Genomic DNA, 25,435 nt, shown 5'->3' on the forward strand with positions numbered 1-25,435 from the left:
TTGGTTTCCCGAATTTCCAGTGTCCCCAGCCGGCTAGGAAATGTCCCCTGCTTGCCTGCACTGACTGTGAGAGGCGGTGGGCCTGGCTGGGGTGCCACCTCTCACTCGCTCTTGGCCTGATGGGGGCAGTCGCCCCAGGGAACCGTAGGAGCTGCACACCTGCCTCTCCGCCGGGGCTCCCTCTGTCTGGGGGTTTTCTGCAGCTAATGCTCTGATCACATGGAAATAAAATGAGGCGTTTCCCCTTTCAACGTCTCAGAGAAACACAGAGCAGGAGAGGGACGGCGGCGCCGCGGCTGTGGGGAACACCTGGATGCTGGCGCTCCGTGGGAAGCCACCGTCAACCCGGCCCTCCCTTTCCCTGATGTCCAGACACGACAGCGAAGACGGACGAAAGCGAGCGGCAGGGCCCTCCTGCGTCACCAGCGGCTAAGGCGGCACAACGTTCACGCTGCGGGACCCTGGCAGCCGACGCCCCGTGCCCGGGCGAGTGGCAGCTTCACTATGTACAGCGGGCGGCCGTGGCCTGGCGGGCCGGGGCCACGCCGCTATCTGACACGCTTCTCCACCGAGTACACGGAGATGTAGTAGTCGTTGCTTCCCACGGCCAGGTGAGGCTGCGAGGAGAGAGGAGGGCGTGAGCCGGGGTTCAGGGAGAGGCTGTGGGGAGGCGCAGGCCAACCCACACCCTTAGCCAGCTCCCGCCGGGTCTCAGGAACCCTCACGCCCGCCTCAGGCCCGGGAATGCTGGGCTGGAACCCACCAGGCCTCTGCAGGGCCCATGCACAGTGTGTGAGGGGGTGGTACCCACCCCCCGTGTCCCTCTGCAGGGCCCACGCATGGGGCACTCTGTGAGGGGTGTGGTGCTGCCCACGGGTCCTGCCTGTTTTCTTCGGGACCGCCCCACAGGGCCAGTTCTGGGCATCTCATGTCACGCGTGTTGGCAGAGCTGCATGCCTGGCTCCCATGGAACCTCACACCACCAGAAGGCGGGCGGGCAGATTCCTGACACAAACACAACAGCCTGAAGCCACGTGCGGAGGCTGCGACAAGGCCAGGGAGCCGTGCAGGTGACAGCCGAGCGTGTGGGGGCGGTGCCCTGAGGCCGGTGCCTGGAGGTTCCCCAGGGATGGCTTTAGTGCAGGCTCTGAGGGCACAAGCTCCACGCTGGCCACTGTGCATTCGCTGTCAACTCTTCCCGAGTGACAGTGACGGGACTGGGGCTCTGCTTCTGGGGGGAGCCCTAGAGATCCTGGGTCCCAGGGAAGCCTCTCCCTCAGGCGGCCAGTGGGCAGGACCCCTGCCGCCTCACGCTCCGCCTCCCAGCCCCGCCCCCCGCGGCGCTGACCCAGTGCGGGTGGAAGGCCAGGCAGCTGATGGCGCCGACCCGCTGGCCCATGAAGCCGTCGTAGTACTTGATGTTGTTGATCAGCTCTCCGTTCCCGTTGTAGATGGCGGTGAACTGATTGACGGAGCCACTGCGGGGACAGAAAGTGTCGGTGTCACTGCCCTCTCCTTTGAGGGTGGAAGACAGGCCCAGAGACAGAGAGTGCAGGGACAGCCAGCTCGTGGCAGGGTGACCCTCTGGTCCCTCTCACTGAGGACTCGGGCCTGGCGGGGCCCTGGGAGTTGTCCTGGGAAGGAGGATATCGCGAGGAGAGACCTTGCGTTCGTATTTCCTGACAGTGGTGAAATGGCCTCTGCCCTCCCTCAACAGGCCCTGTGGGGACAGGAACACGAGCGCCTGCTGTTTGCACAGAGGACCGAGGCGGGTGACGGGGAGGCTGGGAGGTGGGAGTCGCCTACCACGCAATCAGGTCTGCCTGGGGGTGGATGTCCAGGGCCGTCAGCCCCTTCACGATCTGAAGCACGTTCACAGACTCGGGCATCCGGGGATCAAAGATGCGCACGTCTCCGTTCACACTGCCAAGAAAGGGTCACGGTGACACCTCCTCCTGGAGCCCCCAGGAGGGGCCTGGCCAGGGGGACGGTGCACCTGGGTGTGTGGGGTTGCATGCCTGTTTGCACACATGCGGCTCAGGGAAAAAGCTGCCTGGACTCTCAGCACCCCTGGTAAGGGCTGCCCACCCCGCTCCCTGAGAGCCAGGAAAGGCCCGGAGAGACAGTCACAGGCACAGACGCAGGAGGAGGCTGGGAGCTACAGAGCACAGATCGAACGCAACCAGGGCCTGCAGTCCCGGGAGGGGAGGCCGGATGGCAGCTGCGTGGCCCGAGGGATGGTCCGGCCCTTCTGAGGCTCCATGGCCTCCTGCCTTCCACCCCCAGCAGGCGTCCATTCCAAGAGTTATGTTAGGTTTTTGTATCACAAACAAGGGGGAACAGAGCATCTCTTTGAAGAAATGCTGGCTTTGTGATCATAAATTACGTTTTGTTCTCTCTTTAATAGGCAAATAAATATTCACTGCTCTTGGTGCTGTATTTACTGAGCAGCAGGACTGAATTTACAGCCACATGCCTGGGAAGTGCGCCACCCCCGCCAGCCCCGCTACCCCCACTGCCCCCGCCAGCCCCGCCACCCCCGACGTCCCTGCCCGTGGAGGGAGAGCAGCTGCCTAACTCCCGCCGCACCCTCTGCAGTCAGCAGCCCAGGAAAGTTCCTGAGGTGTCCCCCCACTTGGAGCAGCCGTGGCCCCTGGGCCCCCGAGGGCCAGCCTGACCTTTCTGGCCAGTCCCAACACAGGAGTTAATTACTGCCCGAAATGCCATCCCCTTCCAGCTGTTTAAATACCAAGGACATATTTTAAACGGAAGGAAAATGATGTTTTCACAGCAGAGCGGCTGTGAGCTTTCGGGGCTCCTACCTCACGCTCACAATGTGGCCGTCGGGACGCTTTTGCAGGGAGGCCTTCACCACCCAGGCCGTGTGCTCCCGGTATGTCATGACGCGGCTGCAGGGAAGAGGGCACGCTCAGCAGGGGCGCTGCCCCGGAGAATGTCCCCACCTTCCAGGGCTCTGGGGACAACTGGACAGGTTTTGCTGACTGGGCGCATGGCCCTGAGTCCAGGAACCAGGGCTCCCACCGGGAGCTGCCTGGGTCTGCCTGTGCCATGGGGTCCGCAGGCCCTTGCCCGTCCTGCCTCCCGTCTGCCCCCACGAGGGGCTAGGGCCCACACAGGTCATAGCCCCTTCTGGGCGACCTGCTCCTGCTGAGACCCCCTGCGTTCTCCCCGGGCCGGCTCAGGGCTGGGCCCTACGTCACCATCAGGCCACGGAGACAGTGGCCATCGCAGTGCTCCCACGCCCTGCCCACCCTTCGCTTTGCTTCCCCCAAAACTCCTCACTGTGTCTCCCCAATCTGTGCAGACTGAAGGTCAGCAAGGAGAATCCCAGACCCTTAAAGCTGATGAAGCTGGAGCACAGGGGCCTTCCTGGAACCCTCGCTCCGTGCCAGGTGGAATTCACTTCTCCTGCACGAGCAGCGTGGGCCATGACAGTTTTCTGCCAGACCCGGGGCAGCAACAGTGCCTGCCCATGGGGGTGCTCAGCTGAGAGGCAGTGCCTGGGGCTGTTGTGCGCATGGTGTGCCCTCAGACACTCCTCCCTGGACATTTGTTCTGTGACCTGGGAGGTGGCAGGCAGTGGCAGTATTCTCAGATAAGCTCAGAGGTGGCAGGTGCCTGGCTGGGTACTGCTTCACCCTGATAGCCTCTGCCTCCAGTCCACTGGCTCATCCCACACGGCCTGTGCCCTGTGCTCCTCCACAGGCTGTGGGACGGGCCTCTGTGGCATGGGCCTCTGTGGGACGGGCCTCTGTGGGACGGGCCTCTGTGGCATGGGCCTCTGTGGGACGGGCCTCTGTGGCATGGGCCTCTGTGGGACGGGCCTCTGTGGCATGGGCCTCTGTGGGACGGGCCTCTGTGGGACGGGCCTCTGTGGCATGGGCCTCTGTGGGACGGGCCTCTGTGGGACGGGCCTCTGTGGCATGGGCCTCTGTGGGACGGGCCTCTGTGGCATGGGCCTCTGTGGGACGGGCCTCTGTGGCATGGGCCTCTGTGGGATGGGCCTCTGCGGCATGGACCTCTGTGGGACGGGCCTCTGTGGGATGGGCCTCTGTGGGACGGGCCTCTGTGGCATGGGCCTCTGTGGGACGGGCCTCTGTGGCATGGGCCTCTGTGGGACGGGCCTCTGTGGGATGGGCCTCTGTGGGACGGGCCTCTGTGGGATGGGCCTCTGTGGCATGGGCCTGGCGGCTTTGGGAAGCCAGCATGACTGGCCTAAATGCTCTATCGTGGGCTCCCAGGGAAGTTTTACACCTCACTGAGAAACCTGGACCCAGCCACCCGGCAGCCAAGTGGTCTCTACCACCTAGAAGGTGCCCTGCCAGCCGTGGGGGAGGGAGAACGTGGGGCCAAGGTACCATTCGCTGAGCGCCATCCTTCTGTCGTAGACGCGGATGGAGCCGTCACCCAGGCCAGCCACGATGAGTGAGCGGTGCGAATCGCAGGACAGACTTGTCACGCAGCTGTCTGCGCCCGTGGGGATGTCCTAGGGCCAGACGAGAGCCTGGTGAAGCCCGAGGCACTTGATGCCGCCACAGCTGTGGGGATCCCCCTCCCTGGCTGCAGGGGCCTTCTCTCTATCCAGGGAAGCATGGAAGGCCGGGGGAGGCCGGGGGTCACAGGGAGAGGCCGGGGCTGGCGGGGCACTGAGTCACTCCCTTTCCCTGGGCCCTCGAGGGACAGCTGGAGGCATCTGGGCCCCCAGCCAGCCAGGCAGAGCCCAGTCCCACCCCGATCGGCGGCCTGCAAACGCCTCTGGGTAAGACTGGCTGTCAGTGCCAATTAAACTTCCAACCTCTCTCTGTCTCCTAAAAAGGAAAGTGAAGCACATTTTGGCAAGGACTCCTCGCTAGTGGCCTCTCAGAACTTCTAATGAGCTTCGGGACGAGTCCAGGATGGTCGTCCGGCTCCCTCGGGGCTGTAAGTGCTGGAGAAGCGGGGCGGGGGCGATGGCACCTGGGTGGGGCCATGAGAGGGAGGGTGTTTTCCACGCACAGTGGGTGGTGCTGGGTCACGCACTCTGAGGAAACCTGGGTGCAGGCACCGGGTGCGGCTCAGGGAGCACCCGCCATGCTCAGCACCTCCACGCACCTCTGCAGGAACAGCACCGTCACCGCAGGCCTCAGGGGCCCATGAAGACAGGCACTAGAGTCTCAACCCCAACTGGTGACCAGACCCTGGGGTCACAGTGTCCCCACCGTGCCCTGAGGGCCCTGGCTCCAGACAGGTGCAGGACTCACCAAAGGAGGTGCCATTACGGCTGCTGGTCAGGTTAGAAGGGAGGCTGCTCCCAGGGACGAGCCTGGGCCAGGTTCTCAGGCTGCGGCTGCCCAGAGCAACCATGGTGGCTTCGAGCAGCTGAGTGAGGGTACCCAGGCCTCTCCTCTGCTGTGCCTGCTCCACACCGCCCTAGATGGCAGGGCTGAGTCATCCCTCCTGACACCAAACGGCCCAGGAGAGAGGCTGGGGACGGCCTCTGCTCCACACCTCTCCGTGGGGACCTGGGGGAAGGAAATCCTGGCCCTAAAGCCACTCAGGTGCTGCCCTCATAGTATCTGCGGTCTCACTCTGCTCTGAACAAAATCTAGGTAGTTAGATTTCTTTCCTGCTGGGTGCATCTGTGGGGCCTCCGTCACTCTTTCAGGCTGTCTTGGGCAAAACCAGTGTACTCCTTTTTGCCAAAACTGAAAACACTGTTGTTTCAAGCAGCACGGAGGCTGGGTGTAGTGGCTCACGCCTGTGATCCCAGTGCTTCGGGAGTCCAAGGCAGGAGGACTGCTGGAGGCAAGGAGTTCGAGCCCAGTCTGGGCGAATACTGAGATCCCCGTCTTCGTAAAAAGTTAAAAAAATTAGTCCCAGCTACTTGGGAGGCTGAGGTGGGAGGATCACTTGGGCCAGGTGGTTGAGGCTGCAATGAGTTGTGACTGCACCACTGTACTCTAGCCTGGGTGACACAGGGTGACAGAGTGAGACCCCAACTCAAAAACAACCAAAAACCAAAAAACAGAAAACCTACAAATAATCATTCTAATTTACAATTTATCACCCTACCAATTTCTGATGGTCCCTAATTTGCACAGAAAAGACACTATTTGAAAACACTCAGAGCTGTCACAGGCTGAGCCGCACTGCAGCGCAGGCTGTGTCACTTCACCTGCACCCAGGGGCCTCAGGGAGCCCACGCCCCCTCCCAGCATTGAAGCACTGTCCTTCGAGGCCCCACCTCCGCCCCTAGGATGGCCGGGCTTCACCGCACACTGTGCTGGGCTCTGTGGCGAGGCCCAGCCGTGCACACGCTGCACCACAGGCCCGCGGCTTACGGGGACCCACATGGTTACCTGCACCTTCATCTCCCGGTCTGTGTCCCAGATCCGGACGATCCGCACGTCCCCCGAGCTCATGAGGAGGCCAGTCTCCTGCTCCCAGTCCACCACCATCCCGGCTCCTGGAGAGACACAGTGGGACATGGGTCACCCCGTGGGCCTCACCTCGGGCAGGCTTGGGGGCCCCGCCATGGGCAGCCACTTGGCCAGAGGCTCCAAGGAACACCTTCCACCGACAAGCCCACCTGGCGGGCCCACATCCCTCATGAGCTCCCACGGGGGCTCCTGGTGTGCCCCATGTCCAGGATGGGGCTAAATTCTGAGCTGGAACTCCGAGCCTCCCCCTGACTCAACTCCACCCCAGTCATCTGCCAGAGGGAACAGGGCCTTCCCAGAACGCCTGTCCAGATGCCCACCGTCCGGACGCTGGGCAGAACGGGCAGGTCTGGGTGACGTTAGGAAGGCTGCCAGTGCTTGAAGATGAGGGTCCTCTGCTGGGCCCTGTCAAAGCTGGAGGAAGCCAGTTCTGAGACAAACAGGAGCTTGGCACGGGCCACGGGCTGGCAGCCTCCAGACAGCAAGGGGCTGACTCCGGATGGCCGGCGTCAGCAAGGCATGGACGGACAGAACGGGCAAGGGCTGTTCTTTGTGCTGGGATTAGACAGAGCAGAGCAACCCCACCTCACATGACAGCCTCCACTTAAAAGCAGATTCACTTCTAAAAGTGTAATGATAAATATTTTAAGCATACAGAAAAGAACACCACCGTAATCCCTGTAGCCACCACTCAGCTCTAACGCTGCTAACATTTTACCACTGTGTGCTCTTTCGTTTTTTCTTAGAGAAGCATCATTTTAGACACACTGAGAGCACCCCCTGCCCCTGCCCGGAGAGCTGTCCCTCGGGCTGAGGGCGCCTCCCCAGGGCCGCTGAGATCCTCCTGCTTGAGCACGCCCGTCAACACTGCAGCCTTCCACGTTCAAAAACGTGCTTCAATGTCAAAATGGGGCCTATTTTCTAATGACTTGGTTCTTTTTTTTTTGAGATGGAATAACATTCTGTCACCGAGGCTGGAGTGCAGTGGTACAATCTCGGCTCACTGCAACCTCCGCCATCCGGGTTCAAGTGATTCTCCTGCCTCAGCCTCCCAAGTAGTTGAGGTTACAGGTGCCCGCCACCACGCCCAACTCATTTTTGTATTTTTAGGAGATGGGGTTTCACCAGGTCGGCCAGGCTGGTCTCGAACTCCTGGCCTCAGGTGATCCACTTGCCTCGGCATCCCAAAGTGCTGGGATTACAAGTGTGAGCCACCACACCTGGCCACAACTTGCTTCTTTAATGTTAGGCTTTGAGGATTTATCCGGCCCGAGACACACAGCTCTGCTTAGCTCACTTGATCTTGTGTTGTCTCCGACTGCAAAACTAACCCCATCGTTTGAGCTGTCCCTGGCTCTGTGAACCATGTCACAGTCAACACCTTCACGTGTCCTTGTGGGCGGAGAAGGAAGCGCCTAGAAACGGAACTGCTGGTCACGCGTCCTGCGGGCCTCCGATTTCCCTGGGGGAGGCCATTTCATTCCCTGAATGGGTGACCCTCTGTACTCTTGGCAGGACACACACAAGCCAGCGTTCCCGAATCCTTACTGACCCGAGGTGTTTGCACAGTCGCATGTGTTTTTATATATATTCGGTAACTCGTAGATACTGCAAATATCCTTTCTTATTCTGCCACTTACATTACAGCCGTGACGTTTTCTTGTGGTCGTGAAGCAGTGTGCAGTCAAACCTGTTGATGTCTCTGCCTCGGTCTCCTGTTCAAGCTGTCTTTTTGTTCCTCACTGTTATGACTATTTCCTCTTGGTTTTTTTCCTAAAGGCTTTTATAGGTTAGGTCTCTCACTGTGACGTGTCCTGTGCATGGTGTGAGGTAGGGGTATCACTGCATCTTTCTCTGTATGGCACCAGCTGTCTCAACACCATTTAGCAACATGGCTCCTCCCTCAGTGTGCAAAGGCACCTGCCACGTTCGGCCTTTCTGGGCTCACTGCTGTGCCCTGGTGCCTCCCGGCCTGGCTGCCCCGTGACTGCAGCTTCATAATGCCGTCTGTGCCGCTTTAATACTGTCTCAGCTGTTCTGCATGTCATAAAAATCTCTCCTGGGAATGTAATCAAAGTGTGTTAATAAATCCACAGATTAGTTTGAGAACTGCCAATCTCCACGATGATGAGTCTTTTCATCCGTGGCTCTGGTGCCATCAATACTGCATGTGCCTTTTATAGCCTTTAATTAGAGTTTATGCTTTGCTCTGTGAAGAAGGAGCGTTGCTTGGATTCATTCCTAGGTATCTTGAAGTTTTTATTGCTGTTGTTCATGATTTCTTTTTCCATTTTTTTTTTTTTTTTTTTAGACAGAGTCTCGCTCTGTCACCCAGGCTGGAGTACAGTGGTGTGATCTTGGCTCACTGCAACCTCCACCTCCAGTGTTCAAGTGATCCTCCTGCCTCAGCCTCCCAAATAACTGGGATTACAGGCGCCTGCCACCATGTCCAGCTAATTTTTGTATTTTGAGTAGAGATGGGGTTTCACCATGTTGGTCAAGCTGGTCTTGAACTCTTGACCTCAGCTTCAGCCTCCCAAAGTGCTGGGATTACAGGCGTGAGCCACCATGCCCGGCAAGTGATGTTTTATAATTATATTTTCTAGTTGCTAATTGCTGGCATACATACATTCTTTATTTTTGAAATGCAGTCCCAGGCCAGATGTGTTTATACCTGTAATCCCAGCACTTTGGGAGGCCGAGACAGGAGGACTGCTTGAGCCCAGGAGTTTGAGACCAGCCTGGGCAACATAGCGAGACCTTGTCTCTACAAATGAGAAAAGAGCAGCTGGTGTAGTGGTGTGCGCCTGTTCCAGCTACTCGGGAGGCTGAGGTGGGATGACTGCTTGAGCCCAGGTGGTTGAGGCTGCAGTGAGAACAAGACCCCATCTCAAAACCAAAACCAAACGCAAACAACAACAAACGAAAAAAGAACAGTCCCTCTGCGGCGATGTCCCTGCCCCCAGCAGGTCAGAAGCAGGGGGCCCTGGTGGGTCCCAGGCTCTCACCTTGCAGCCCTGCTCCACTGGTGAGAGGCCTTGTGACCACAGTGAGGGACAGTGTATGACCGGGCAGAGGGCACCTGCTTCCCTGCTTCTGCCCAGGAGAGCCCAGCTCCTGCTGCAGCCGTGCAGCTGACGGAGCCTGAAAACACAGAATTGGAGCTCCCCTCTCCCTCATGACATGCTGTTACCTAAATTAATCACGAAGGACACCTGCTGCCCACCCCAGACATGCTCTTGGGAAGTGGCGTCTGGGTCACCGAGGAGGACACCGCCCGGGATTCCTGCTGCATCCCTTTTAGTGGCTCCTTCTACCAGCGCCCAGTGCCATCCTGCCTGGAGGCGCAACCATCCTGAGACTGTGCCGGGAGGCCCCACTCTGAGACCTGACGGCGGATATACGAGCACAGACGGATTAGCTGCAGACGTTTCTGGATTCCGCTCTGTTTAAGCCAGGAACCTATGGGAGGGCCCGTGGTCTCAGCAACTCAGGAGGCTGAGGTGGGGGTATCGCCTGAGTCCTGAGAGGTCGAGGCTGCAGCGAGCTGTGATGGTGCCACCACATTCCAGCCTGGGTGACAGAGTGAGTACCTGTCTCAAAAATAAATAAGTAAGAACCTACGGGAAGAAACTGCTTTAACGGGCAGCAGGCCGCCTTCTGGGGTGGCGGGGATCTTCTGAACTAGATAAAGATGGTGGCTGCACAACTTTGAAAATGTGCAGGCTAGGCACGGTGGCTCACGCCGGTCACCCCAGCACTTTGGGAGGCCAAGGCAGGAACCCGGAGTGTGTGCGCCTGACCTGGGGGCACCCCGACTGGGGAGCGGAGTCCAGGAGAGGCGAGTGGGTGCTGGGGCGAGCGGAGGTGGCGCCTTGGGGCTCCTGCAGGCTCCCTGCAGCAGAAGCCAGTGAAGGGTCCGAGTCCCTCAGTTCCTGGGGCTCTGAAACCTCTGCAGCTCCACGGATCCCCGCGGTGACCAGGTCAGATGTGCGGTGGGTCCTCAGGGAGCACCCCATGGAGACGGAGCGTGCCATTCCTGTCTGGTCCTTGGCCATTCACGTGAGTCGTTTATTCCCTTCAATGTAAGGTTGTGGAGGTTAGCCAACCGCTCACACTATTAATCTATCAAGTGCCAACACTGGGTCCCGGTGACTGTGACCTCTCCGGAAGGGAGTGGCCATCCTGTGGTCAGCATTCACGGCTCTGGATTCATGTAGTATTATTCCAGTCAATGACAATTACCTTTGGGCCAGTGACATGGATGGCCCAGCTCTCCTGCTGGGACTCAGGCCCTCCTGTGACACTGTGACCTCCTTGGGTGAGTGACCTCCTTGGGTGATGCTGAGCCAGCGCCCCAGGAACCACTCGCCACCCACATCCCATCCCTGCACGTGTGTCTGTGTCCTGGAGGCCTCTTCTATAAGGACACTGGCACACTGGGTTAGGGCCACCCTGGTGGCCTGGTTTGACCTTAATCACCTCTGTAGAGGCCCTGTCTCCAGCACGCAGGCTGAGGTACCCAGGTAGGGCAGTGACATGCCGGTGTGGGGGACATGCCACAGCCCGACTCTGGGCCTCTGGTGTCAAGGGGTGTAGTCAGGTGATTCCCAGGTCCCTTTATAGTTCAGATTCTGTGACACCAGGGGAACTGGTTTGAACCAGTCCTGGACACACAGCAGAGCCGCCGCAGCAGTGACGCACCTGCCTGCTGCCCATGCCGAGGTTTCCCATGTCCTGTGCCACCAGCGCCCAGTGCCATCCTGCCTGGAGGCATAACCTCCAGGGGTGTGCCTGGCAGCCCCATCCCACAGCTGACACAACCTTCCAGGCCTGGAGCCTGGAGCTCTCACGCCCAGCGAGGCTCCTCTGCTGCCTTCCCCCGAGTTGAGAGTCTGGTTCTCCGTCCCCAAGACCCCTGAAGTGCAGCACAGGCTCCTGCTCTGAAGGAAGCACTGGGGGGTCTGGGCCGAGAAGGCCACGCCCCTCCTCGGCGCTGTTTCCCGATGCATGAGCTGGGCCCCACCGTCCTGAGCCAGGGAGACTGAGAGCCCACGGGGCGGCACAGGCAGGAGGTCTCGTCTCCTGCAGCGTGGCCTGGACGTGGACGTGTGGATGCTTCCGGGGGGTCCCAGGGACCCCAGCGCCAGTCGCAGGTGTGTCCTTCCAGCACTGCGTTTCCGGCAGGTCCAAGCCTTGGACTGGGTGGAAAATTCTCACAAAAGCAAACGAGAGAAAGAGCAAGGCAGAGCCAGGACTCAGCCAGGTGCTCCCGTGCTGAAGCCCAGCTCGTCCCACGGCACCACTGCCTCTGAGCGACGCCCGGAAAACAGCCCGGAAAGGCCATCAATCACTGATCTCTCCTCTCTCGCAAATGACAGTGTCACCAAAACTGGTCCTTCGGAGATGCACACGACGGCCGGCGAGTGGCCTGACCCCCCAGGCTGGCCACCCAGCTGTCTCCTGGGCCCCCTCCTGGACCAGGGCCCCGGGCTGGGGCTCATCTCTCCTGCCCTGTCCCAGGGAAACTGTCACACCCCAGATGAGGGCTGCCCCATCGGGACAGAGGCAAGTGGAGCACTGGGTGTGATTTTTTTTGCTTGATGAAATTTAAGAACATGGCTACATTTAAAAAACATCCAGCATTTGAGGAATGTCCACCCTGGAGCTGCCCCCATGAGGCCCCTGAGGCATGTGAGGGCTGCATCTCCCGGGACAGGTGCTCGGACAGAGGGGCAGAGCCAGCGCAGGCCCCACACAGACGGCCGACCACGACGTGTAAGGCCACATCCACAGGCCACAGACGAAGACAGAGAAATCACACACTGGCAGAGGGGGCCGGCAGTGGGGACCAGAGGGGGCACGCGTTCGCTCTTAGCATCGCCAAGGGCTGCAGGATTCGCTGAAGGGCGATCACTCCTGGAGGTGAATGCCTGGCGCTGCCGAGGGGCTTCTGGAAATCCAGACCCTGTGAGCCTCCTAACTCCTGCCTGAGTCGTTCTAGGAGGACCTGCGGGCCTGCGCCCCGCCCCTCGCCCAGGCCGTGCAGTGGCACAGGCAACACGCAGAGCTGTGAGCAGAGACGGTGCTGCAGCCGCTCCGTTCCACCAGCCTGGGCAGGCCAGCAAGCACACGAGGCCCCAGGTGGCCATGTGCACCCACCCCTAAGGAGGTACATTTGGGGCCAGAGAGTGCGTGACGCGGGCCCTTCAGGCCCTGCTGGCAGTGACGCTGTCCCAAGCAGCAGGTCTGCAAGCCCAGGCTGAAGGTTGGGGACGGGGCACCTGTGGGTGGCTGACCATGCCCAGCACTGGGACTCCGGCCAGGCAGTGTACTCAGTGGCCTGGGGCTCATGCACTTCCGGGGGCATCGGCGGGGGGCTGCTGCTTTGGGATTTCGGGGACTCTGAGGGGGAGCAGCCTGTGTAGAGACAGCCCCGGAGGGGCCGGCGAATTGGAGCGTGCCTGCAGCCCCGGGAGTGCCTTCTGCTGCGGGAGGAGCTGGTCGGACCCACCTCGCGTCGTAGGCAGCATGTCGGAGAGCCCCTGCCACGCGGTCACCATCTCTGGGTTCTTTTCCAAATCAGCAAAATTCTTCCAGACCCTGATGGCACCATCATCTGGGGAGGGAGAGATGGAAGGAGGTGAACCGGCCCCGGCTGGCTTGGCCTGTGCTCTGTGTGGCAGTAAGAGCCCTGCCCGGAGGACCTGCTGCAGTGACCCGGGTGGGCAGCCTGACTTGCCACCATGGTTCCGGATCTCTGGGTGCCCGCTGACTCGACTCTGCCCTGAGATCCACATCTGGGCGAGCCAGCGGGAGGAGCTGTGGCCTGGGGGAAGCCGTGGCCCGGGGGGATGGGAGACCACAATCCTGTCCCACCCTGGCCACAGAGCTCGACTCTGAGTGAGGTTTGACTGCTCTGGGACCCGAGGCTGCCCCATCCTCCCTCCAGCTCGGGGCCATGGGGTTTCCTGGAGGGGAAGCAGGTGGGTGAAGCCTGGTTGGGTGGGCGGGGCTGTGATTTACCCTCTGGTAAGCCAGCCTGTGCCAGGGTGCAGAATGAAAGGCCAGCTTCGCAGAGGACACACACGGGGCCCTCGATCCCTCCTCCCCATTCCTTTCTGTGCTCCACAGAGAAAGTAGCCTTGACCTGAAGGGCCAACACAGACGTCTGGACTCTGCCTAAGACGTGGGCAGGGACGCGCCGCCCTGCTCTTAGGGGCTTAGAATGGGGTAAATGGCCCTCTGTGTCCTCCAGCAGACGGTGGGGAGGTCGGCCCGGTGTGGGGCAAGCATGCAGGTCCTCTGAGCCTTCTGGAAACCCCACCCCCTGGCCTCACCAGCCCCTCCTGCATGGCCCCCAGGTGCCCTCAAGCTCCAGCTGCTTGCCCTCGTGGTCGACGGCCTCTCCTCCACCTGCCTGCCCTTCCCACTCTCCATCCCGCAGGCTGAACGTTCCCAGGTCTGGAGCTGGAGCCCTTCCACTGCTGTCTGGAGCCTGCTCTGTAAAGGACCCCGGCCCCTCTCCAGCGCTTGCTCTCTCAGCCCAGGACCTGCCCTCCCTGTCTGGTGCTCGGAGATGCCCACAGCTGGCCTCTCTGAAACCTGGGCTGAGCCTGGCTGGTCCTCGCCCCTGCTGCTATGCATCTCCTCCCGGTCACATCTGACAGCTACAGGGAGGAGGACGGGCTTTTGACACGAGTTGATGCTACCTGGTCCTGAGGTGGCACTGGTCGGAGGAGGGGGTGCACCAGGACAAGTCCCCATGGCTACGCCCCTCACCAGGAGCCCGCAACGGCGCCGAGAGAGGGCTGCGCGCTTGCCAGCACAACCAACTTGACACTCGTAGAGGCTCAGGAGTCCCAGGGCTGGGGCCGACAGGGACACGCTGGGTGGGATCCGGGCGTCTGCCTTCGCTTCCCTCACCTGTGCCCTCCTCTCCCACCCGCCTCCCGGCCCAGTGCTCTCTAATCTCTACAGAAAGTGCAGTTTGACCGACAGTGACTGCTCATCCACAAGACGCCACGGAAGCAGGTTTTCAAAGTGCTAAGGAGAACGACTGTCCATGTGGGGGACTGACGTGGTAACAACTGTTCCAATCTGAGGGTGAAACTAAGACATTTCAACCTCCTCCCAAAAGACCCCCAAAACCTCCCAACCCCCCAAAACTAAGACATTTCAACACCCTCCCAAAAGACCCCCAAAACCTCCCAACCCCCCAAAACTAAGACATTTCAACACCCTCCCAACCCCTCAAAACTAAGACATTTCAACCCCCCCAAAAGACCCCCAAAACCTCCCAACCCCCCGAAACTAAGACATTTCAACCCCCCCAAAAGACCCCCAAAACCTCCCAACCCCCCGAAACTAAGACATTTCAACCTCCCTCCCAAAAGACCCCCAAAACCTCCCAACCCCTCAAAACTAAGACATTTCAACACCCTCCCAAAAGACCCCCAAAACCTCCCAACCCCCCGAAACTAAGACATTTCAACCCCCCTCCCAAAAGACCCCCAAAACCTCCCAACCCCCCAAAACTAAGACATTTCAACCCCTTCCCAAAAGACCCCCAAAACCTCCCAACCCCCCGAAACTAAGACATTTCAACCCCCTCCCAAAAGACCCCCAAAACCTCCCAACCCCCCAAAACTAAGACATTTCAACCCCCTCCCAAAAGACCCCCAAAACCTCCCAACCCCCAAAACTAAGACATTTCAACCCCCTCCCAAAAGACCCCCAAAACCTCCCAACCCCCCAAAACTAAGACATTTCAACCCCCTCCCAAAAGACCCCCAAAACCTCCCAACCCCCGAAACTAAGACATTTCAACCCCCCTCCCAAAAGACCCCCAAAACCTCCCAACCCCCCGAAACTAAGACATTTCAACCCCCTCCCAAAAGACCCCCAAAACCTCCCAACCCCCCGAAACTAAGACATTTCAACCCCCCTCCCAAAAGACCCCCAAAACCTCCCAACCCCCCGAAACTAAGACATTTCGAACGCCCTCCAAAAAACACCTACAAAAAAACCCCCCTAACCCCCACAAAAAATGCCCAAACCCCCAGGAAAACCAAAACCAGAGTTACACCCACGACTCCAATGAACCACTGCTCAGCGACCATGACAGTCAAGGACGTCCTTTCGGATGCAGGATGGGACCTGAGGAGTTGGGTGCCAGAGCCCGGTGGGCACAGCCACTGGCAAATGAGCCGGCGATGCCAGGAGACCCTGGCTGGGGAGGACCTGGCACATATCGGGGCTGGGGACACCCCTCTCTGGTTCTTGGGTGTCACATGGGACCCACCCAGTCTCCCACAGGGGTTTAAGGACAGAGGCTCTTCCTGGTGCTGGAAGGGCCAGAGGACCGAGATGAAAAGACAGGTCCCTATAACCCGAAGGATGGGGTCATCTTTGCTTTCCTGCCTCTGCTGTTGAAGCCCTTCCCCCATAAACCACCCCCTTCTGGATGACAGTGGCCCTCACGTATGAGCAGAGCTCTCTGTAAGACAGACGTGCAAACGCGTCTCGGGATCGTATGTCCTCCCCTGACACTCCCCGAGACTCTGGGCTCTGATCCCGGCTGCGCAAACCCCGCTCACCTGTGGCCGTCAGCAGAAGCGAGCAGTCCTGGCCATTCAGATACTCCATGGCAGTGACCCTTGTGTACCGAGGGTTCCCATTGTGGAAATAATCCAGCTTCTCCCCTTTCTCCCAGTCCCAAAAGCTTCAGGGAATAAGAGGAATGAGAAAAGTCACTAGGAGACTGCAAACCAGATGGCAGTGAGGTACTGCCTGTGACCCAGGGCGACGGCGGCGGTAAAGCGCACGCCGCAGCCGGGCACGGGCCCGCACCTACCGTCCCGGCCACTCGGGAGGCCGAGGCAGGGGAACTGTCGGAACCTGGGAGCTCACGACCAGCCCCGACAACAAAGTGAGACCCTGCGTCCAAACAGAGTAACAGTGCTGGCAAGGATGTGGGAAACGGAGCCCACGCGCTCTCCCGTGGGCAGGGAAGCGGGCACAGCCCTGTGGAAGACAGCCTGGCGGCTCCTCTGAAAATTAAACAGAGCATTGTCAGATGGCCCAGCAATTCCAGTCTGGGCACATCCCCAAAAAACAGAAAGCAGGAACTTGAACAGACACTCGTACACCAGTGTTCACGGCAGCGCTATTCACAATAGCCACAAGGTGGAAGCGACTCTGGTGTCCATGAACAGATGAGCGGACAGACGCAGTGTGGCCGTCCACACAGTGGAATACTACTCAGCCGTGAAAAGGAAATTCTGCCACGTGCTATAGCTTGGGGAAACGTGAGGACGCTATGCTGAGTCCAGTAAGGCAGGCAAAAGGGGCCACACCCCCAGGGGCTCCACTGGTATGAGGCTCCCAGCGGGGGCCGCTTCAGAGAGAAGGCAAGGAGAACGCTGGGTCGGAGGCACGCAGGAGGAGCTGGGGCCTGATGGGACCACGCTTCGCTTTGTGTGATGAGAAGGTTCTGGAGACCAGTGGGGGTGCTGGTTGTGCAACAATGTGAATGCGCTGAACACCACTGGCTGCACACTCACAACGGCTAAAATGGCAAATCTTACGCTATATGTGTTTTACCACAATTTTTAAAAAGAGAGGAGAAAGAAACAGAGGTACGAACCACAGGGATTTCGTGAGCTATAAAAAGAGCGTCCCACTGGACCTCCCCCAGGAGGTGGGCACTCTCTCCACTACATGAGGGTGACACTGCTTCTCTCGGGGCAGCTGGTGTCACTACTGCTTCTCTGTCACACACTTGCTTCTGCGGACAGGGCAGCAAGCCGGGGCCCCTGGGCACGCCTCTATTACAAGTGTGATCGGGGAGCCCCTGCCACTCCCCTGTGACCTGCAGGCAGGACTCTGACTCTGGACTGTCCTTCAGTGACAAGGAAAGAGCCAGGCATGGGGTGCATGTGTGTGCGGCTCAGTCGTCGGGGAGAAGGTGAGTGGGGCATTTCTTGGGAAACGGTGCTAAGGGCCCCGGGTGAGTGCCTTGATCCACTTTTCAAGGAAGAGGAGCGGTGCTGGGGGGTGAATGGGGCGTCACTGGGCCTGTCAGTCAGCTGGAAGCAGGGCCCCACGAGCGCGGTGCATACCAGATGCTGTCCTTGTCGGCTACGGCGATGCACGGGGTGAAGGGGTGGAATTTCACCACAGAGGGAACGCCAGGGTTCCTGTTCAGAAATATCTGGTCGTCCAATCTCGTGATGCCTGTCAAAAGAAACACACAAGCGTGGATGCAGGAGCCAGCACCTTTTCCCCTTTTCCTGCTTTTTAAAGACAGAGTCCTGTTCTGTCGCCAGGGCTGGAGTACACTGATGTGACCACGGCTCACCGCAGCTTCCACCTCCTGCTCCAGCGATCCTCGGGCCTCACCTCCTCACGTAGCGGGGCTAGAGCAGGCGCCACCACACCTGGCTACTTTTTGGCTTTCTGTTGAGACAGGATCTTACTAGGTTGCCCAGCGCGGTCTCAAACTCCTGGGCTCCAGCGATCCTCCTGCCTTGGCCTCCCTAAGCGTTGGGATTACAAGCGTGCACCCAGCCAGTAGCCAGTCTTTTTGTTTTTTTTTCCTGTTTTTGAGATGGAGTCTCCCTCTTGTTACCTAGGCTGGAGTGCAGTGGCACGATCTCGGCTCACTGCAATCTCCGCCTCCTGGGTTCAAGCGATTCTCCTGCCTCAGCCTCCTGAGTAGCTGAGATTACAGGTGTCTGCCACCACACATGGCTAATTTTTATTAGTAGAAACGGGGTTTCACCATGTTGGCTAGGCTGGCCTCAAACTCCTGACCTCAGGTGATCCACCCACCTTGGCCTCCCAAATTGCTGGGATTACAGGCGTGAGCCACCGTGCCCAGCAAGCCAGTCTAAATTTACAATAAATATTCACGATGTATCTTATGGCCACCATCAATACCTTGGGGACTTGGTTGGGGACTTGGAGAGGTACAAAGGAAGCAGAAGAAAAGCAGACTGAAGGGAGGGGCCTGACCACCTGCTGAGGAGCAGGCCCATCTGGGCCTTTGGCGGGGACGGCAGCCACTGAGTTCCCAGAGTGAGGGCCCGGGGGGGACTCAGTCTGCGAGGCGGGAAGCACACCAGCAAGACTCCGGCTTCGCGGAGATGCCGTTTCCCCTTTATCCTTTTCAGCCAACCAACCCTGCCCTTCTCACCCTTCAGAGTGTCTGGGAGCCTAAGTTTTCGTGGCCGTGGACAAGGACCCCATTTTTAGCTGAGCTAAAGAGAAAGTCCTACAACAGGAGGAGCCTGCCCTCAGGGCGCAAGGTCAAAGCCTCGAGACGTGGGCACTCCACTGCAGGCCGCTCTGAGCCGGGCTTAAGCACAGCCAAGGCCACGACCCACCCCCCCGCCCCAGCAGCTGACAGCCCCTCCGCCTGTGCCTGGCACTGTCCAGGTGGCACCAGGGCCGCGGCGTCTGTGGGCTGAAGCCTCGCCGGCACTTGGTGTGCTCAGCACCTTGGGTGAGCTGCCCCGCTTCCAATGCTGTCGGTCCCCAGCTCCCGTCCTTAGACAGCAAGCACCCAGACCACAGGAAGGAGGTGAATGTGGCCGAACACTGAGTTACTCTAGCGGCGCCTTCACTCTCAGCTGCAGGGAGTGTTTGGAGGGCATCAAACAGGGAGTCCTGGAGGGAGTTTGGGCGTAATTCTAAGCACCGACAGACAAAGGCAAACCCCACCCAGCCCGCACGCTTTGTACGTGTGCAAAATCAGCGCGTGACAGCCAGAGCCGTGACTGTTGCCCAGAAGGTGAAGAGCCGGGCCAGGGCCGGAAAGACACAGGACTTCCCAATCCTGTCTCCTGGGCGACGCTGGCTTTCTCTGGCTAACTCTCTTCCATCTACAGGCATCTACAGCTTCTCCTTTTTCTCAACGCTCACATCTTTCCCAGCACACAGTTGGCTGTCAAGTAAAAAAAACGTGTGCCTGAATCTGAACTCTGCACACAGGACCGGGAGGAGGGTGTGGCCTCATTCCTCGTGGCTCCTGGTGCCACACCCACTGGCACGGTCCTCTGCGTCTTGAGGCCTCATTTGCTGGCGTCTCCAGTGGCTCAGCAGCTCCTCCTTGTGTGTTTGGACAATATATCTCCTTTTTTTCACAAAGAGAACTCCCACCTCTGGTTTACAAGGATTTTTTTAGTTTAGAAATCTTGGTTTTGTGTTTTGAATGCCAGCTCTGTTTCACGCCCCACTCAATTCTGACCACAGCCTCCAGGCCAGAGCGTGACCTTGGGCGTCAGGGGCGCTCATCTTCCGACGTTGCACTGTGTGAGCCAGACTCAGCTCCCAAGCCTGTCTCAGGCAGCAGGCAGCCCCTGGGTGCTGGCCATCCCAGCCAGTGGGCCGGGGTCCTAGGGAGCCACCAACCTCCAGGAAAACAGCCTCCTGTCACCGCCACCCGGAGATGCCCCAGCCAGCAGGGTCGTGTGTTCTCTGCTGGAGAAAGTCACCCTGGCAGCAGGGTTCAGCTCAGCGGCGGAGGCTGAGGCAGCACGCAACATGGGATGCTGGAAACCTGGTCAGCCGCCAGCTCTTCAGATGCACAGAGGGCTACAAACCACCATGATTAGCTTTCGGCACCACAGCCGCCATCTGCGTGAATGCGAGATGAACCCAAGGCTTTTACAGGGACAGCTGTATGGGAACGCGCTTCAGAAACTTTGCTGGTCCCAGAAGTCAGCACTCTCCTTGGTGCTCAGCAGGGAGGTGTGAGAGGGGCCTAGGCGTGCTTCCTGAGGACCAGCCCATGGTGCCCTGCTGCCTGTGGGCGGGGCTTGCACAAAGCTGGCAGGGCCCTCGGCTTCAGCAGGAGGCATCTGTCTTACAGGTCATCAACCCCAGCTTTAGAAAGTAACCCATAATAATCCCCAGAATTTTACAGGACAGAGATGCAAGGTCAGAACAGGCAACACACAGACTGGGGTCAACGTTGCTGATTTCCGATGGGGCTGATGTCCCCCAGCCAGGGCTGGCTCAGTGGTGCGAGCCCGTGGTCACGGGTAGGGGAGGAGTGCAGAGACTCCATTGCTGCTCTGTGCACTCAGTGCCCTCGGGTCCCTGGCGTGGGGCTGCCTGACACTCTCATTGCTGTGTTGACTCTCAGGGCCTCCCCGCTGCCCACACGGTCTCTGAGCCCGGGGCCGCCTGCAGCCCAGATCTCCTCCAGAGCTCCCTCCGCACACGCCCCCACTCCTGGGCTGCTCCCTGGCCCTCCACCCCGGGTGCAGCCAGGAGGGCAAACAACGAGGCAGGCGAAGGGGGCGATTCGGTGTCTGATGGCAACTCTGGGAGGTTTGGGAAAATCGTGACTCAAGTGTGGGGTGACAGAGCTAGCCACCGTTCCAGGGACAAGGTGGAGACCACCTGAGGAAACCAGGGCCTGCCATTTCCACTTTCTCTTCCCAGGGAAGGACACGTCAACCGTGGGCCTGCACAAAGACACCTGTCTGGGTGGGGAGACGTGGCCTCTCAGAGGACTTCCCTTCCGGAAATGTCAACGTGCCATGTTCTGCTTCTATGAGTTCCACCTGTGCTCATCACCCCGAGGGCTGGGAGAGACAGAGTACTGGGAGAGCCCTCCTCCCCACGGCGGCTGCGCACCCACCCGGCCTGCTCCCCCGCCACTCTGGGCTGCAGGACCTTGAGGAGGAGCCTGTCATCTCCACCAGCCTTAAGGTGCTTATCTGCGGGCGAGGCAGGGGGGCGAGTCTGCCGTGGGACAGTGGGTGGCGGGAGAAGGTTGTGTGTGGGCAGAGCGGGGCCTGCTCACGGGGCCCTCCCGCCAGCCCCCAGCCCTGGAAGGAGCCCCTGGCTGGCTGTGCGGGCGCCTTACCCTTCTGGATGACTTGCTGGGCCTGCCTCCTGACGCGGCTGTTCCGCAGGAACCGCCACTCCCGCTCCTTGCGGATCTGACTCTCCAGGTCGTGCTCCTCTGGGATCTTCAACAACAGAAAACACCCAGTTACGCCCCTCGGTATCGGCTGCGGGGGTGGGTTCCAGGACCCCTCGGATACCAAAACCCGGGAGGCTCAGCCCTGAATGAAAGGGTGTGGCCCCGTGAGAGCAGCACGATCCTCCCCACACCTCAAACCCTCGCTAGCTTGCTCACCACACCTGACACAGGGTAGAGGCTGTGAAGTAGCTGCTATACCGTATTTTTAAAATTTGGATTGCTTTTTGTTGTACTGTTATTTTAAATTTATTTTTGTTATTTAAATTTGTTTCTCATCCAAAATTGGTTGAACCTGCGGATGCAGCACCCGTGGACACGGAGGGCTGGCTGAGTGAGTTTTGGATAAAGGTGCCTCTTTCTCCAAGGCTGAAGCCTGTGGGCTTCTGTTCTGGCCAGCGCACCTGATGCGCGGGCTGTTGGTGGGTCCCGCGTCTGCTACGGAACACATGCCGGCCCCTCCCCGGAGCTGGGAGAGGCGCTCTCCAGTCCTGTGTCCACTAGTGTGGGGGCTCTGAGACCCTTGTGCGAGCAGCCTGTAGGTGAGGCTGACAGGGGTATGACAGGGAGCAGGGCCTTGGGAAACGCCCCCCCGCCAGGGAGCGGGGGGCACTGAGGTCAGTGCTGAGCAGCAGGGCAGGGGCACCGAAGTGTTGCTCGGAACACTGAGGACACAACCAGGAGGGCGCTCAGGAGACACCGCCTGTATTCTCCTGCTAACGCCGAAGGGAAGCGCGCAGCTGGCTGGAAGACGACGGAGCTTACGAGGCAGAAGGAAGACAGCCTCATGCCAGGCCAGGCAGGGCCCCGACAGGATGCGGGAGCTTCCTGGGCAGCAGGGGGGTGCCGCTAGGCTCTCCACGGTCAAGGGTGCCGAGCTGCAAGCCTGGCTGAAGTCAAACTAACTCGTGAGAACTTCAGTGCTCTTTGCTAATGAGACGGCTTCAGAAAGACCAGGTTTATTTTCGCCTGAAACACGCAGACGCTGGACATGCTGCTGCCCTCTCTTCCCTGAGCAAAGGTCCTTGCTTCAGGACCTGTGCGTGCGTGTGTGTGTGCGTGTGCATGCATGTGTCTGTGTGTGTGCACGCACATGTGGGTTGGGTGTGCACATTCAGCGTCTAGAGAGGTCTACACTTGGCAAATACTAGCCAGGATTTAATCGACTTTCCGCAGGAGGAGGGCCACTTGTCCGGGTCGCACACATGCATCTCCTTAAGCATATATGCCGGCCAGTCAATCTGGCTGAGTCTGTTCCTTGCTAAGAAACTAAGACTTGTGAAGACCCAAAATGTAAAAGAAATGAAATAAACAAGATAAGAACCCCACTTCCTTTTGGATAAAAGCAACTCCGCCTCGACAAAGGAAAAAGTCGCTTTCTCCGACAGAAGCGGCATGAAGGACCAGCACGCACGGCCGTGTTTGTGTCCTTGCCTGTAAACGTGGCTGGGGAGGAAAATGGTTTCCACACGCGGAGTTTTAGGAGGCCACTGTAGGTGGTTATTACGTGCGGATGTTTACAGAACGTTCTTTGTGTTTCGGGCTCCAGTGCTTTGTGTCAGCTCTGATTACAAAACAGACAGGCAAACCCCAGAGCCTGCTTCTGACCCCGTGCTCACGGACGGCTGCGGCTCGGTTCCTAGCATTTTGCTGCTCTGCTTCCTTCTTTTTCTTCTTAAAAGTCACAGAACCACACCTGACAACACAGCGACAACAACACACCGAAAAAGACACCCAAACCCAGAAGCAAGAACGAGCGGCGGCGTCAGGCGGCTCCGCAGCTTTTTTGGTTCATAAACAACCCCACGATGGCAAACGGGATGGGCTGCGGGTTCTTAACAACTGTTTTCACTTTACGACAATCCCGAGCTCATTAGAAAAGAAATGACAAATGGCCAATAACATGGAGCAGTAATAAGAAAAAACCCGTGGTCGAAAGACTCAAAGCCGTGCAGGAACAGAGAGGCTGCACTTTAATGAGACTCAGGTTTCTCTGGGAATAAATTAGAGGAAGAGTCTAAATAGAGCAGGAAGGCAGAGGAACCCAGTGGGAATTCCAGGTCCTCGGCCTGAGCTTGGGCAAGGAATCCTGATGTGGGGGGCAGACATGGGGCGGCTTCAGAGTCTCAGCTCCAAAGATGACAAAGCCGACGACCGCAAGGTGGAGAGGGAGCCCATGCCCGAACGGGGGGCATGCAGGACGCCTGGAGACAGGAGCCGTGGGGTCTCAGGTGGACTGGCACCTGTCCTGTTGCCATGGCACTGCAAGGGCCCTCTCCCAGCCCAGGAACGTGGCCTCCAGGGGAAGGGGCTGCCACTTCCCTAATCTGAGCCCAAAGACAGAGCCCACAGCCTTCCCTTACAGCCCTTGCTGAGCGGCGAAGAGACTTTCTGAAAGGGAACACGGTTCTGGAACCACCCCAAATGTGTCTCAGGACAGCTAGCTATGACCACGTGGGTCACAGGACAAGCACGGGCAGGAGTGGAGTTGCAGCGTGAGGCAGGAGGGAGCCAGTGGATGGAGAGGCCGGGAGAAGTCAGAGATGCCGTGGAAGATGCAGGCGCCCACCCTGGGAAGCCAGGATGTGACCGCCACTCAGGACGGAGGCAGCAACTGAGACCGCGCTACAGATCCTTTCCCGGGGCGGCAGCTCTTCATCATCGGCTCTGTCACGTCCTCTCCACCGTGTTCTCTTCAGGCTGAATAAAAGCTTTCCAGTGAACAAGGGCCCAGGCCAGCGCAGGCTGAGCCTCCCAGTAAACAGAGCTCCCGGGGGCTGCGGTGTGGTGTCGGGTGCTGCTGATCCTGTTGTGATGAGGATCTTGACACTCCTGGTTCCTCACACCTCTTGGCTTCCACTCAGACAGAAACCAATTACGATTCTGAAGCATCCCACGGAGGCGTCCGCTGAAAGCCAAAGAAACACAACTCCCTTCCTGTTGCAAAGAAAAACCTGGGGCTCGGGAAGGAAGAAAGATTAGAGGGTCTCCAGAAGACTTTTGGGAAAGTAGCAGTTTAAGGCAGTTTTGGGGTAAATCCTTATCTGGGGAGTCTGGCGGCCCTAGGGCCGAGTCTTATTTTCAATCCCTCTGAATTTAAAAAGGTTCAAGGTGCAGCAGATCAAATTCAAAACAGGAACACGACTATCAAGACTGAGAAAGACTTGGGTGAAGGCAAAGGGGAGAGGAACCCACGAGAAAAGATGGCCTACACATCAAACGCTTGCACTCTGAGCTCCCTCCCTCTCCACTCACACAGCTTCTGATTCCCTGAAGTGAGAGCGAATTTGCCCGTTACTTGCTTTCCCCTTGACGCTTTTTATTATTTTTCCCACTGTGCAGCAACAAACTGTCCCCTCCCCACTAAACAATGAAGTCACCTCCATGAACAGAGGCAGCAGAGGAGGTGGAGGAGGAAGAGGTAATGGTGTGCGTCCTGAGTCCACAGTCGGGAGGTGATTTGATTCCACCAATGTCTCCCGTGTACATTACAGCCAAGGACACGGCCTTTGCATCACCACAAATCGCCAAGCGATGGAAGAGATGGAGGCGGAAGCTCTGATGGAAGCTCAGAGCTGCTATACGCATTTACTCCTAAGCACAGCGTTTATATCATCTTCCGTGTGACTTCTGCACAAGAGAAAAAAACGGTTTCTTTTCCCTGTGACATGAGGTTGATGGAGATGTGAATTACGTACAGTGAATTTCACCCTCCTTCGGTACAGGCGGAGTTTTGATAAATGCGGATGGTCACATGGCCACCCCCGAAAGATACAGAAAGTTCCATCCAGTTTTGCCTTCCCTGGAATGTCGTATAAATGGATCGCAAAGGATGCAGTCTTGAGCGGCTTCGTGCATTTAGCATGCTACACTGGAGACTCATCTGTGCCACTGCATTTATCAACCGTTTACTTTTTCCGATGAGTCTTTCGTTACATGGCTGTATCAGTTTCTCTCTTCGCCAGGTGTCTACGAATAGTGACTACGAGTACAGTCA

The 25,435-nt window shown here is 58.6% G+C and overlaps 1 protein-coding gene across 5 annotated transcripts in view; it reads right to left on the reverse strand.

Moving 5' to 3' along the window:
• Positions 1-489: 489 nt before the first annotated feature.
• The window catches only part of RPTOR (regulatory associated protein of MTOR complex 1), a 427,638-nt gene continuing 402,692 nt past the window's right edge, over positions 490-25,435 (reverse strand). For all 5 annotated transcript variants that reach the window (XM_064369298.1, XM_064369297.1, XM_064369299.1 and 2 more), the window contains 10 exons: positions 21,322-21,427; positions 17,564-17,678; positions 16,040-16,164; positions 12,955-13,059; positions 6,360-6,466; positions 4,380-4,507; positions 2,823-2,909; positions 1,807-1,923; positions 1,349-1,478; positions 490-617 (listed from right to left, as the gene is read on the reverse strand). In XM_064369298.1, coding sequence (XP_064225368.1) covers positions 549-617; positions 1,349-1,478; positions 1,807-1,923; positions 2,823-2,909; positions 4,380-4,507; positions 6,360-6,466; positions 12,955-13,059; positions 16,040-16,164; positions 17,564-17,678; positions 21,322-21,427 — 1,089 coding nt within the window. In that variant the 3' untranslated portion in view covers positions 490-548. The remainder of the gene's footprint in view (positions 618-1,348; positions 1,479-1,806; positions 1,924-2,822; positions 2,910-4,379; positions 4,508-6,359; positions 6,467-12,954; positions 13,060-16,039; positions 16,165-17,563; positions 17,679-21,321; positions 21,428-25,435) is intronic.

Source organism: Aotus nancymaae, unplaced genomic scaffold (assembly GCF_030222135.1).
Source record: "Aotus nancymaae isolate 86718 unplaced genomic scaffold, 86718_ANA_hifiasm-v0.15.2.pri h1tg000089l, whole genome shotgun sequence".
Classification (NCBI taxonomy): domain Eukaryota; kingdom Metazoa; phylum Chordata; class Mammalia; order Primates; family Aotidae; genus Aotus; species Aotus nancymaae.